At 39.3% G+C, this 15,855-nt stretch overlaps 1 protein-coding gene across 1 annotated transcript in view; it reads right to left on the bottom strand.

The window, feature by feature from the left end:
* Window positions 1–283: 283 nt before the first annotated feature.
* Window positions 284–15,855, bottom strand: part of NETO2 (neuropilin (NRP) and tolloid (TLL)-like 2) — a 61,132-nt gene continuing 45,560 nt past the window's right edge. The window contains exons 8-9 of the mRNA XM_011952603.1: window positions 4,409–4,522; window positions 284–2,452 (exon numbers count right to left, since the gene is read on the bottom strand). Of these exons, the coding sequence (XP_011807993.1) occupies window positions 1,872–2,452; window positions 4,409–4,522 (695 nt within the window). The 3' untranslated portion in view covers window positions 284–1,871. The remainder of the gene's footprint in view (window positions 2,453–4,408; window positions 4,523–15,855) is intronic.

The raw sequence follows: 15,855 nt of genomic DNA, 5'->3' as shown, positions 1-15,855 counted from the left end.
TCATTGAATATTATATGCATCAAGTCTTTTCATGTTTCCAAGTTGTATTTTTAAAACAAGAAACTATGGTGACTTAAAAACAAGTTTAAATCATGAATACATTACGTATAGGTTTTTCCGTCCCCTAAATATTATCTACTTTTTAAAAACACATAAACTTTGATATAAGAAAGCATTCTGAGGCAGTGTATATGTGTATCATATTTAAGGTCACAATTTTCACTAATCTGAGAAAACATATATGTAATATTTAAAAGTTAATGAAATCCACTGAAACTTCAACTTATTTCATTGAGAATTTACTACCAAAATATAGAAAACAAGAATTTACCTCTTTTAAGTGGCATGTCTGTATTACTTACAATTTGATAAATGAGTTCCTTTCCATACATACCTTAAGATCCACAACCTCAGTAGCATAAATAACATGATTAAAGGGTCAGGTACAATGTATATTTTAATATAGGATTTGTGTAGTGATTTAGAGCAATAAATATCACACAGTGAAAAATTTATCACAAACTAAATACAGTAACAAAAGGAAAGAAAGAGCTTATGTCCGCATTACCAAGGTCTTTACAGTAAGTTACAGCGTCCAGGTCCAACACAGCATATTTGCATACAAAGCCGCTGATGTGAACACTGAAAGGAATCTGTCCTGTAGGTCTTTCATCTTGATTTAATAAAGTTTGTACAGTATCAAATAATATCAAAAGTCTAAAAAAACACAATGAGCATTTATATTATGTTTATAAATTATTGTTTATATACCGTAAAAAAAGTCAAAAGTGCAGTTTAAAAAAAAGTGGAAGTTGTTATTCTTGATAAGAGCTAGAAAAATGTCCTGTCCCAGGTAAGAAGCAATCTCAAGGCTCATCCAGTTTCTAAGGAATTTTAACTTGCATCTAACCTTGGTTACCATATGCGGTAAGCAGTATCAGTAGAACAGGAGCTATGTAACAATCTAGCGAAGAGAAACATTGCAAATATATGTAATTATGGGCCTCTCCCAAAATGAATGAAATGACTTTGTTTACTGGAATGAATGGGCTGTCACTGAATGTGACTATACTTGGGAAACTTCAAAGGCTTGCTAGAAATTTTTATCTTTTTCAAATTGTTAGTCATAGTGGGCAATGGTACCTATATCCCAGGATTATGAAATTTTCCAGTATAATTGAGAAAAAATGTAATTGAAAGGTGATAAATATCATCTATTATTTCTCACAGAAAATAAGGAATAAAGGCCCAGTAATTAAAAGACAGAAGTACAGAGATTAGCCAAGAAGAAACAGATGGATGAAATACAACTGGGTCTTAATTGGCACAGTAACTAGCTGTATTTTGACACATTCAAGAACAAATGCCTATACTGAAGCATGTGGTACATTAACCACTTGTATTTATGTAAGAAACTGAAATGGTAAAACTATAGGCTTATAAAACAAATTAAATTTAGAGAAAGGAAAAATAAAATGTAAAGGAAAATCTTAAAGTTTATTGTGGCATCAAAATATTGACAGAGCTGTATCAGTCAAGAGCAGTTTTCCTGTTGCTAAAACGAATAGGCAGCCTGAGTCTGGCTCCATCTAACCACCTCTTCCAATGCTCTTTAACTGGTGGTGCTTCCTATAAATGACACCAAGCAATAGAGATGATGATTGTTTCCACTGAATAGGGTAAGTTCCTTGATTGGTTTAACATATACAGACTGCCTGAGAGAATAAAAACATCACCATACAATAGGTTAACGGAAAATCAAGGTCTTCGTAGTTGTGATGGGAGAAAAGGGTTGGCTGCTGGAAACAGTATGGTGCCCTGGAGGCTGCGTACATACACACTTAAGAATTCACGTCACCTTTAGCAGAAGATTAGAAGTCAATGGATATGGATGCTTGTGCAGAATCTTCTCGCCCCCTGACATAAATTTCACAGGGAATCTCCTCCATTACTCGGTCTTCCAGGGCCTGCTCAGGGCACTCATGTCCCTGTTTGAAAGTGTAACTACTTTTCTTGAAGGTGCTGTTAAATGTTTTCATTGGCTGTGGTTGTGCAAAGTCATTTCGGAAAGGAAGTTCCATGGAACTGAGGTTGGTCCTGCTTTGTTTGACGCTGGAGGCCTGCGACCCACAGTGGTGGTCATGGATGCAGCGGGAGGCGGTGGAGGAGCGCCGCATCTTCTGGTAGTTGTCCAGTTCTTCCGACAAGTCTGCCAGGTCTGCAGAAATCTCTTTGTCCCTTAGTGAAAACAGTTCATAATGAGGAGGATCAAAGACTTCTTGGAACCCGGTTTTATTAAAAGCAGTTTTGCAAGCCATGACCTTTTTTCGAGGCTGTTTCACTTGTACCAAAATAGAAATAATGAGAAGGACCAAGACAATCCCTGAAGTAATGCCAATAATTGTCCCATGAGTCTTAGTGATTTGTTCAAATACTCCTGCTTTTTTCTTTTCTGTAGAAAGAAAATGAGAAATGTTAAGTGTTCAAAATCCATTAATATGAATCCTGGTACAAATTAGTAAGGTATTTTTAGGTAAAGCAGAATACTTGGGCCAAATATACTACTAAAGCAGAATACTTGGGCCAAATATACTACAGACAATGCAATTTACAATTAGGTTTTTAAGCAAATAAAACAACCCTATTAAAATTTCTGTCTAAAGTTACCAATCACAGTATAGATGGATAGATTACAGAAAAGATAAAGTTCTTGGTCCGTTTATTCAGAAGTCATACAGATGCATACATTCTGCAAATCAAATCAAATACATAAATACAGACTATGCCAAATAAATACTTTTGTTCTATCCATTTTAGCTTTCTGCTTTATGGTAGGTTTGACCAACTGCCATGTTCAGGTATACCCACATCTACTGATGACCACAGGGAGAGCAAACTAACATCGTCAGACTAACCCATCCAGTATATTATCATGACCTACTGTTTTTGAATGATTAACTGAAAACACTTCATGTCAAGTAGTTATAACAGCCATATCAGATTGCATCACCTTTTCACAGTAAGATATTTATTGAACTCTTATAGCAGGGGTCCTCAACCCTTGGGCCACAGACAGGAACTCGGTCTCACTGCAGGAGGTGAGCTGCGAGGGAGTGAGTGAAGCTGCATCTGTATTTGCTGCTGCTCCCCATCACTCACATGACCCGGAGCGCTGCCTCTTGTCAGATCAGCAGTGGCATTAGATTCTCACAGGAGCAGAAGCCCTATTGTGAACCGTGCGTGTGAGGGATATAGGCTGTGCATTCCTTAGGAGAATCTAATGCCTGATGATCTGTCACTGTCTCCCATCACCCCCAGATGAGACTGTCTAGTTGAAGGAAAACAAGCTCAGGGCTCTCACTGATTCTACATTATGGTGAGTTGTATGACTATTTCATTATATATTACAATGTAATAATAATAAAGTGCCCAATAAATGTAATGCGCTTAAATCATCCTGAAACCAACACCCCTACCCCACCCCCGTCCCGTGAAAAAATTGTCTTCCACGACACCAGTCCTTGGTGCCAAAAAGGTTGGGGACTCTGTCTTAGAGGATAAAAGGTGGATCATCTTTAGTTCTGACACAGTGACCTGAGAACCAGCTTGCAGACATTCAACCATTACCACAAGCTGCATTTATCTTTCAGTGAGTACACACTGGGAATAGAGTATAGGAAATGTTATGAAATAAAAAAAGCAGTTCATAGAATGTTTCTGTTTTTATGTTGTAAGACGGAGTCTGCAAGTTGATTTTTATTAAATAGTGTTTCCACATACTTCAGGCTAACCTCTAAATTATTTTGACAACTAAATAAGGTATGTTTACAATACAAATGAAAAACCTCAACAACAGTAACAAAAATAGGGCAAGGCATACCACTATATCTTTTTTTTTTTGAGACGGAGTTTTCGCTTTTGTTGCCCAAGCTGGAGTGCAATGGTGCGATCTCAGCTTACTGCAACCTCCGCTTGCCGGCTTCAAGCGATTCTCCTCCCTCAGCCTCCCGAGCAGCTGGGATTACAGGCATGCGCCACCACGCCTAGCTAATTTTTTGTATTTTTAGTAGAAACGGGGTTTCATCGTGTTAGCCAGGTTGGTCTCAAACTACTGACCTCAGGTGATCCGCCTACCTCAGCCTCCCAAAGTGCTGGGATTACAGGCATAAGCCACTGCACCCGGCCACAATACACTTTAGAACTTAACAGTTTGTAGACAAAAAATGCTTTCGTTTAGAGTATTTTTCTTTGTTTTCACCACATCCCAGGTGTATGATCCATTTAAATGTTTCCATTTCTGTCAAAGCAGCTATGCTAAGCACTGTTGTAGAAAATAACATTTTAAGTTCTTAATGAAGGGTAATAGCCACTCTTTTCTCAAAAAGGTTGGCCTTTACATCAAACTCACCTTTACAATGATTTTCATCCCAAGGGTATGCACAATTTTGGACACCATTACAGACTAAAGAATTATTGATGCACATGTTGCTATGGCAAAAGAAAGTGCTGCTTGTGCAGGGAGCTGCAGGAAGAGAAAACAGTGTTGCGAAGAGCAGGCGCACCACCCGATTTGGATTTATTTCATACATAACAAATCTGACTTTATGAGTACTTTCTTACCGCAAAGGCCTTTCTTTGAATAAACTCTGTACTATTCAAACAATAAGACAAACGTCAATATTCTCTGATGCTGGCTCATTCAAACTTTTTCTTATGCTAGGCCCCAAAAGGTCACTTTTAATGTAATGATAATGAATGTATTTTCAATGGTTCTTATGGAACCAGTATAGTCTGCTAAATTTTTTTTCAAAATTTTGAAAGACACTGTTGGCAAGGATGTGGAGACACTGGAACCCTTCTGTAGTGAGGGTGAGAATGTAAAATGGTGCAGTCGTTGTGGAAAATTATCTGGAGGCTCCTCAAAAAGTTCAACATAGAACTACCTTATGATCCAGCAATTTTACTTTTAGCTACCTACTCCAAAGAACTGAAACCAGGAACTCAGTTACTTGCATACCAATGTTCACAGCAGCATTACGCACAACAGCCAGAAGGTGGGAACAAACAAAATGCCCATTGATGGGTGGATGGATAAACAATGTGGCATCTACAAGACAATGGAATGTGATTCGGTCATAAAAATAAATGAAATTATGATACATACACCACGGACAAAGCCACATATTTCACTTAGCATAATTATTTCTAATTACTTTTTTTTTTTTTTTGAGATGGAGTCTCGCTCGTCGCCAGGCTGGAGTGCAGTGGTGTGATCTTGGCTCACTGCAACCTCCACCTCCCAGGTTCAAGTGATGCTCCTGTGTCGGCCTCCCGAGTAGCTGGGACTATAGGCACGCGGCATGCCCGGCTAATTTTTGTATTTTTAGTAGAGACGGGTTTTCACTGTGTTGGCCAGGCTGGTCTTGAACTCCTGACCTCGTGATCCACCCGCCTCAGCCTCCCAAAGTGCTGGGATTACAGGCGTGAGCCACCGCGCCGGGCCCTATAATTACATATTAACTATTGTATGAGAAATATGGTATGATTCCACTTATTGAGGAGCCTAGAGGAGGCAAATTCATAGAGACAGAAAGTAGAATAGAGGTTACCAGGGTCCAGAAAGAGGCAGGAATGGGGAGGTGATGTTTAATGGGTACAGTTTCAGTTTGGGAAGACAAAAACTTTCTGAATATGGAAAGTGGTAACGGTTGCACAATAATGTGAATGTACTTAATGCTACTGAACCATACACTTAAAATGGCTAAAATAATACATTTTGTTATGTATATTTTACCCATAATAAAAAAATCCAGTCTTCTGGATTCAAAAAAATTGTTTGAAGGACACTAAAGGTATATGGAATATATATCCTATAATTTCCTACTTGTGTAAGTTGTTCCTTCAGCCTGGAATGGCTCCTTCTTTCTCTTTGTGGCGGCCACCTACTCATCTTTCAATATCATCTCAAATGTTACCGTCTGTGAAAATCCCCTTGCTTCTCTGGGGTAGCCAGTCGCTCCTGTGTGTTCCTGTCACACTCCACATACTCCTCTACTTGGCACCTCCCCTTGTGTATGTAAACCTTTGTTAGAATGGATTATTATTAGTCAGTGTGCTTACTTCTATTAGGAAATAAACTCCTAGCTTGGAGGCAGAAGTCCAACAGAGTAGTATTAAGTATTTCAGTGTAAAGAAACAAACAAAACATATGAAAGTCAAGAAGTGAGGCAGCTTATTATTTTCCCATTCAGTACGACAGAAGCCCAAAAACCTCAGCCATTTTTTTTTTCTTTTTGAGACGGAGTCTCGCTCTGTTGCCCAGGCTAAAGTGCAGTGGCGTGATTGCAGCTCACTGCAGCCTCCCAGGTTCAAGCAATTCTCCTGCCTCAGCCTCCCTGAGTAGCTGGGACTATAGGCACATGTCACCACTCCCAGCTAATCTGTGTATTTTTAGTGGAGATGGGGTTTAACCATGTTGGCCAGGCTGGTCTTGAACTCCTGACCTTATGTGATCTGCCTGCCTCAGCCTCCCAAAGTGTTGGGATTACAGGCATAAGCCACTGTGCCTGGTCCAAAAACCTTAATAATTTTGACTTCTAAAATTAGAATTGGACAAAATGTATTTCCTGCCTAAAAGATTCTGTACTTGTGATTTTCAGAAAATATTTGCTGCACCAAGGAGGGAGAATCTATGAATATTGCTCTATGTTATACTGACATATCTCAAATATTTTTTAGTTTTCAGAAGGTTTTTTAAGATACAGTTAGTATCTAAAATTTTACTTGACTAATGAGATTTTTTTCTAAATATTACCTTTCTTTTAATAAATATATAATAAATGTAATTTTAAAAACAGCCATGAGCATTATTTTTTTTTTTCCCTCCAAAGAGAAGACTCTTTCTTTAGAGTGCAGTCATAGGAAGTTTGGAATATCTGACCACATTCTCCAATTGCAGTACATTATTAATAATAAAACTGACAGTTTTTCATTCATTTGTCTTACCCACTTTGTCTATTTCAAAATGGGCTGTGAACATGGGCTGGAAAAACAGGCATTTATTAGGTACTAGATAACTCCAAAACATAATCTGACAAATACAGGTCCATAGTGAATATCCAAAATTGCTTTGGTATTAAGAGTATGACTATAATCTCTCTTTAAGCAGAATGCCCTAAATGGTATTATTCACCCAAGTTCCAGTACAACAGGTTAAAAATTTATAGTCATTATGAACTAGGGTTCGTTTATCCCCTCCCCATCCTCACTGTAAGCCAATCCGCAGTTGAGTTCAGAGTTCTTTTTCTATATACAGTTCAGCAGTCTTCACACTAAACTGTTAAGCTTGTTTACCTGCAGAGTACTCATCTGCTGCAGTTCAAAAGTATGAGAACCCCTTGGTGGCTGACATGACTGAAGGAGTCCACAATAGCTATGAACTGTGAAGGAACTTGGGAAACAGCACCATGGAGCAGAAAGCAGAAAAAAACAACGCGCTAGTAATCAATAAAAATGGTTTCTATCATCAGTTAATCCACATTTTAAGGTATTTAACCTCCTTGGGCCTCGGCTTCCTCTTTTAAAATGAAGGGGAGGGAATACAGTGTATCTCAGACTTCTGGTTCTAAAATTTGATGAGATTATGGAAGTAGTGGTCTCAATCATGATACTTCTGTTTTAGATTTAAGTTCAAATGATGTATATATCTAATAAGTAATTTATCCAGAAATGGCTAACCTGTCAAAATGGTATCACTAAAACCACTGAAATAATTACTTCATGATTCTTAGATAACATTGATGGTTCCAGCTCATCGGAAAGACAACAGGTGTCAGTTACACAAACATGCCATCATATTGAGGGCTGGGGAGTGTATGGTGGTGTTTTATTCACGCTACAAAATTAGCTAGTGCATCTACTTGGGTTTGTCATAGATATCATAAAACTGTATTATACTGATGGGGGCACTGAAAAATATTAAAAAATGGCCAAGAGAAACATGCACCATTTTTGATTTCCTCATTTCTACAAACTGGAGTTTCTTTTTTTAATTTATATACCACACTGTAATTCTATTACATACAATATAATTGTATATTATGTTCTATTCTACTACCTATTTTATCTAGTTCACAAAAAGGGGATGTAGGAAAGATGAGCCATTTTTAACACAGGCTGAATGAGGTAATAAACAGCACTGTGGGTCCTTGGCATTCGGATTTCATGAATAAAACTATCATTGGTTTTCAAGGTTTATCTACAGAACATTATGTGACCCCCCTTTGATGGCTCTTTATAACTTCAAAGGTGGCCTTAAAGACAGGTTTACCACTCCGTGTTCATCACTGATTGAGCAGTGAGAGGAAAATGTCTTCAGTTTTTATTATAAATTCTTTACAACTGCTCTCCATATTATTTAAAGCGATTAGAAAACAGCACTGATATTGTCAGATTTTGTTTCATAGAAATGTGAGTTATATTAATAATTACACCTACATTAACCTTTATGGCTTTTCACTGGGTGAGCATGGCTGGTGGAAATGACAATCAAGCATCAGTTATTGATACGGGATTTTAATGGTATGCTTCAATTCAAATAATAAAATGATTGAACTACAAGTCTTTATATAAATAAAAGCAAAAATAGTGCCAGTTATTAACTCCACTTATAGCCTGAGGACTCTCTACCGTCTGCCGTTCCTCACTGCTGGGTCACGGTGTGTAAAGGAAGGGGAGGGCTGGGATTTTGTGTCTCCCCCAATTTCAAAGAGATGTGGCAATGATGCTGAAGGATGGCTGTCCTTCAGCAAAGGCTGCAGGGGGTCCACGGGCAGTATGTCACTGAAAATCATATTACGGGTTTATTCTAATAAAAATATCTGCTGCTGCTTTCACAGTTCTAGTCCTAGAAATTATTTTCCTAAAATCGTATCTTTCTTAAAGAGTGAGGTATATATTAGTATTCAGTGCCTGGGAAGAAGCCAAATATATCCTGATTGCTATTCTGTATCATCCATTTTAGCAAAATTATTCTATTTCAGTTATATCTGCAATCAACAATGGGTAGGCATGAACTGAATCTCTCATGCAGAATTAGCCCATTTATATAAATCTCCTCTGAAATACTAATTGTTTCCATGGGTGAAATCGTTACAATTACAAATCACAGCTTAGAGGAGAACAAAAGAAACAGTTCAATAATTTGAATTAGTGATAAGCATGAAAAAATTTAATTGGAGCTCTGAAATTTGCTTTCCAAATGGAGGTTTTTCCAGCTGGCTCTTGTTTTTAAAAAACTCTGTTAAATCCCTTATTTTAATCACACACACTTTTTCTGAAGGGGCAGCTTTCTTCTTGTTCTTGGGTAATAAAGGTAAATTTGGGATACGAAGTTAAATCTATTGAAGCCTTACAATTTAAACTTAAGTCTTACATTTGGTGATTAGTTAATATAAAGATATCACTTGAGGGAGGCTTTTCACCTGCTTAATTATCAAGATTTGTATTAACAAAAAAAAAAATTAGTGTATACAGAGAAAATACCTTAACTAAAACACATTAAAGAAGAATTTCTCATCATGGATATAGACCAGTGCTGTCCAAAATAAATATGTGAGTAAAAAATGTGAGCAAGTAGCCACATTAAAAAGTAGAAAAGAAATTGGTGGAATTTGACTTATATAGTTTATTTAACCCAACATATCTGCGCAGAAATAGTTAACATTATAGCAGGCCTGAGGGTGCTACCTTTGAAAGGTGCTGCTTGCAAGACTAGCCCTTGGGTGCCATCCATTCCCTAACAGATAAGGGTACTTCATTGTACCTAGACTTTGTATAAAACATGTCATTTATGCCAAATACTTGCTTTCCTGCTAAGAGTTTGAAATTTTGATACATGCAAAGCAGAGGGTGCCTATGTGACCAGACCCTGATAAGAACCTTGGGTGCTGAGTCTCTAATGGGCTTCTCTGGGCAGAAACACTGCATGTGTGCTACTGCATTTTTATTTTTATTTTTGGAGACAGAGTCTTGCTCTGTGGCCCAGGCTGGAATGCAGTGGCATGATTCATAGCTCACTGCAGCCTCAACCTCTGGGGCTCAAGTGATCCTCCTGTCTCAGCCTCCAGAGTAGCTGGAACCACAGGCGTGCACCACCATGCTCAACTCATTTAAAACTGTATTTTTGGTTTTTTTTTTTTTTTTTTTTTTGGTAGAGATGTTGTCCCATTATATCGCCCAGGCTGGTCTCAAGCAATCTTTCCACCTTGGCCTCCCAAAGAGCTGGGATTACAGGTGTGAGCCACTATGTCCAGCCCATGCACATTTGCCATTGTTGGAGAAACAGGCATACTCAGAATGCCCCTCATGGAAAGGACGCGGTACGCGGACCTGCGCAAGGATAGGTCCAAACCCTGGCAGCTTCTCCCTGGTGGCTCCCTTTTGTTGTCATCCATCCCAGCTGGGAGTGTAGTACAAACAAATGCTGGGTCCTAGAGTCCTTCCAGCAAGGCACCTAACATGGGGGTGCTGTTGGAAGCTCTGAAACAATTTCCTAAATATTCTCATTTTAACATATAGCATAAAATACTGTTAGTGAAATACTTTACATTCTTTATTTCATACCAAGCCTCTGACATCTGGGAGTCGTTTTTATAATGATAGGACACGTCAGTTTAGATGGGCCACGTTACAAGTGCTCAGAGGCTGCAGGTGGCTGGCGGACACTGGACCGGACAGCACAGGTGCAGAGGCTGGGCACACAGAAACCGAGGCAAAAATAAGAAGGCTAAAAGGCTTTCTTGTTAGCTACATCTTTGTATAAAGCACTGATTTGTAGTTATTTGACATAGTGAAACAGCCTCTGCATAGTTTTTTAAGTCTGAAAAGTTCTCAAATTTAAAAAGGTTTAGGAACATGCTCAGATTCTCTCCCTGGTGAAGGAAGTGGCAGCAGCAAAGTTCACTCTCAGCAAATGCCACCATGAGCTCCTGACATTTCCAGCTGCCCAAGGAGCTCACCATGTCTAAAACATGACACTTTCCCCATCTTGTCTGTTCAGTTTTCATTTTCCAAGTCAGTCAGACTCAAAATTGTAGGTGTCTGACTCATTCTTTTAGCCCTCATTGAATGGGTCATTGAATCCTGTGGATTCCGTTTCCCCACTCTTCTTTGTCCTCACTGCCCCTGCTTAGGTTCAGACCTCCAGGGCTTCCCGCTGTGACTATGGAAGTAAACTCTTAACTCAACTCCATGCCCCAGCTAAGGCACAGCACTAAAGATGTTACTATATAGTGCCAACTCCCTGATGCCTGTAAGATGAGTCTACATTTTCCCTTTGATTTTTTTCAAAGGGCTTCATATTCCAGTTTTTTTTTTTTTTTTTGAGACGGAGTCTCGCTCTGTCGCCCAGGCTGGAGTGCAGTGGTGCAATCTCGGCTCACTGCAAGCTCCGCCTCCTGGGTTCACCCCATTCTCCAGCCTCAGCCTTCTGAGTAGCTGGGACTACAGGTGCTTGCCACCACGCCCGGCTAACTTTTTGTGTTTTTAGTAGAGACAGGGTTTCACCGTGTTAGCCAGGATGGTCTTGAACTCCTGACCTCGTGATCCGCCCGCCTCAGCCTCCCAAAGTGCTGGGATAACAGGCGTGAGCCACTGCGCCCGGCCCATATTCCAGTTTTAATCTACTTTTCCTGCCTCCTTTCTCTGCCACTCCCTCTACCACACACTTCCTGTGGCCCACCTTAGCTCTGCTTCAATGCTTTGCCCATTTTATTGCTTCTGTCTAAAACAACAGCCTCAATGAACATTTCTACCTTCAAAATATACCTACTCTCAAGGACACACTCAAAGGACCTGCACTCAAACACCACCTCCTCCATAACTGATGCTGTCTGTTCGAAGGAACTTGGATATTTAACAGGAGAACACTTTGTTTTATGTCTCAAAGGGTCTTCATTACGGTCAATCCTGCACTGTCACTATTTGCCTATGTCACCTCACCTGATTGGAAAACCCTTTAGGGCATAGGGCAGGTCCTGTTCCATGCATGTTTGTATCTTCCTAGCATCAAACACAGTACCTCACATGACAAATGCCAAAGAAATGAATGGAAAGCAGGTAGGAAGGCTAGTTGACTAAGCTGGCTTCATAACCCAATTGACCATTTGGCATCTCATGAAGACCTTTAAATTTCTGGATAGAAGAGTTCATATAAGAAAACCTGTATATGGTCATAAACAGTCTTGATTTTAATACAGAATCCATGGAATAATATAATGCCTTGAAATTATAAGATTCAGAAAAACTATTAATTTTCAAATTTGTCAAAAATATCTGATCTCTTACTGTTACACTTTTGTATTTACAAACTCTGTATTTGCACAAATCATACAGCTTACCATTACACCACATTCATCAGTCAGGATATAAAAGCTAAAATATTTGTTTCTTTTCATGACAACAGATAAGATACACCACTTATAATTTTAAAATAAATGTGAACATACAAACTCAACTATATCTGGGCAGTTCAGATGGGTCTTAAAATGGTATTTTTCTTCATACAGGAGATGACTCTGAGGAAACACAGTTGGGAGAGGCTAACCAGCCCTGCCCAAATGTAGATTAAAGTTAAAGGCCATTCGAATTCAAGTAAAAAAATGATGTTATATTGGAAAGCAGATTTTGCCAAAGCTACTATAATATGATCTGTACTTATGATAAGCAAAATTTAACAAAATTAGTAAGTACTAATGTATTCCTTGGATTTTTTTTTTTTAATCCTTAGCTAATTGGCTGAGGAGTTTAAGGAGATAGAAAAGCAAAGAAATATAGCAGAAACAGTTTTTCCTGGTGGTATTTTATTCACTTGATTTTTCAGGAACCTAAAGAAAGGTTTTGTTTATTTATTTTTTTGAGACGGGGTCTTGCTTTGTCACTCAAGCTGGAGTGCAGTGGTGCAATCTTAGCTCACTGCAACTTCTGCCTCCTGGGCTCAAGCAATCCTCCCATCTCAGTCCCCTCAGTGGTGCATAACACCACGCCCAGCTAATTTTTGTATTTTCAGTAGAGATGGGGTTTCACCATGTTGGCTAGGCAGGCTGGTCTCCAACTCCTGAGCTTAAGCGACCCACCCGCCTCGGCCCCACAAAAGCTGGAATTACATGTATGAGCCACTGTGCCTGGCGTAGGAACCCAAAGAAGAATCCTAAAATCTGTCCTCAACATTTCTCCACTTTTAAGTTGTGGTGGTTGTCTGTATATGAGCTACAACCTTTAATAAGAAAAACTTTCCACATGCTTACCAAATAGTGAAGATAATTTTTAAAAACTTAAGCAGTTCATAAAAACACAATATCCACGGTAACCAAAAGAACATATTTATAAAATATACACAAAAGGAAATGTGAAGGGAATCAAAACTTATCATGACAAAAAAATCAATTAAAGAAGGCAGTAGTGGAGGAAATGAGAGACAACAAAGCTATAGACACACAGAAAACAAGTAGCAAAGTGACAGAAGTCCTTCCTCATCAGCAATTAAACAAATAAACTCTCCAATCAAAAGAAGAGATTGCAGAATTCTTGGAAAATAACAAGACCCAACTATATGCTGCCTGTAGGACACTCACTTTAAAGATACAAAAAAGTTGAAAGTAAAAGGATGGACAAAGATATTCCATGCAAATAGTTGCTAAAAGACAGCTGGGGGGTGGCAATACTAGTCTTGGATAAAAAAGGACATGGTATATTGATAAAAGGGTCAATTCACCCAGAAGATATAACAATTATAAACATACATGGACTAAAAACAAAGGAGCCCTAAAATATACAAAACAAACATTGATAGAACTGATGGGAGAAGTAGACACTTGTACAATAGTAATTGGAGATTTCAACACCCCACTTTCAATAAAGGATAGAATGACCAGGCAGAATATCAATCAGAAAATAAAGGACCTGAACACCACTATAGACCAAATGGACCTAATATATACAGAAAATTCCACCCAATAACAGAATACACATTTTTCTCAAGTATACATCAGACAGTCTCTAGAATAGACTACGTATGTTCAGCCACAAGTCTTAATATATTTTAAATGACTGAAATAATATAAAATTTATTTTCAAATCAAAATGGAATGAAACTAGATATCAACAACTGAAGGGAAATGAAAAAATTCACAAGTCTGTGTAAATTAAACTACACACTCTTACAAAACTTTTAAACTTGTGATTTCAAAAAAGAAACCCAAGGGAAATTATAAGACACCTTGAGACAAATGAAACCCAAAACATGCCAAACTTACAGCGAGTAGTAAAAGGGAAATTTACACCTGTAAATGCCTACGTTAAAAAAGAAGAAACAACTTAGATCAACAGCTTAACTTTATACCTTAAGGAACTAGAGAAAGAAGACAAACTAAATTCAAAGCTAGCAGAAGTAACAAAATAATAAAGACTAGAGTGACAATAAATAAAACAGAAAACAGAAAAAGAACAAAAACCCAAAACTTGGTTCTTTGAAAAGATCAACAAAACTGACAAACCTTTGGCTAGAATTATTAAGAACAAAAAGACTCAAATTATTAAAATCAGAAATGCAACTGGAGACATTACTACAGATCTTACATACATAGAAAGAATCCTAAGTGAATACTAAGAACAACTGTATGCTAACAAACTGACAACCTAGAGGAAATGGACAAATTCCTAGAAACACACAATCAAACAAAACTGCAAAATGAAGCCAAAGAAAATCTGCATAGGCCTAAAACTAGCAAGGAGATTAAAAAAAGAACCCAGAACTTCTCAACAAAGAAAGGCTCTGGATCACATGGCTTCACTGGTGAATTCTACTAAACAGGTAAAGAATTAACACCAATCGGTTGATTCCTGGGCAAGATGGCTGAATAGGAACAGCACCAGTCTGCAGCTTCCCATGAGATCAAGGCAGAAGACAGGTGATTTCTGCATTTCCAACTGAGGTACCTGGCTTATCTCATTGGGACTGGTGAGACAATGGGTACAGCCCACGGAGGGCAAGAAGGAGCAGGGTGGAGGGTCACCTCACCTGGGAAGCGCAAGAGGTTGGGGCACTCCCTCCCTTAGCCAAGGGAAGCCATGAGGGATGGTGCATTCCGGCCCAGATACTAAACTTTTCCCATGGTCTTCACAACCCACAGACCAGAAGATTCCCTTGGGTGCCTACACCACCAGGGACCTGGGTTTCAAGCATAAAACTGGCGGCCATTTGGGCAGACACTGAGCTAGCTGCAGGAGTTTTTTTTCATACCCCACTGGTGCCTGGAACGCCAGCAAGACAGAACCACTCACTCCCCTGGAAAGGGGGCTGAAGCGAGGGAGCCAAGTTGTCTAGTTCAACAGATCCCACCCTCCCCGCCACCCCCACGGAGCTCTTCAGACTAAGATCCACTGGCTTGAAATTCTCACTGCCAGCACAGCAATCTGAAGTCGAACTGGAAGCTTGGTAGGGGGATGGGCATCCGCCATTACTGTGGCTTCAGTAGGTGGTTTTCCCCTCATAGTGTAAACAAAGCCACCGGGAAATTTGAACTGGGCAGAACCCACTGCAGCTCAGCAAAGCTGCTGTAGCCAGACTGCCTCTCTAGATTACTCCTCTTTGGGCAGGGCATCTCTGAAAGAAAGGCAGCAGCCCCAGTCAGGGGCTTATAGATACAACTCCCATCTCCCTGGGACAGCACCTGGGGGAAGGGGTGGCTGTGGGTGCAGCTTCAGCAGACTTAAAGGCTCCTGCCTGCCAGCTCTGAAGAAAGCAGCAGACCTCCCAGCACAGCACTCGAGCTCTGCTAAGGGACACACTGACTCCTC

This window comes from Colobus angolensis, unplaced genomic scaffold, assembly GCF_000951035.1.
Source record: "Colobus angolensis palliatus isolate OR3802 unplaced genomic scaffold, Cang.pa_1.0 Scaffold343, whole genome shotgun sequence".
NCBI classification, from domain to species: Eukaryota; Metazoa; Chordata; class Mammalia; order Primates; family Cercopithecidae; genus Colobus; species Colobus angolensis.
This window is presented reverse-complemented; position numbering and strand designations above follow the sequence as displayed.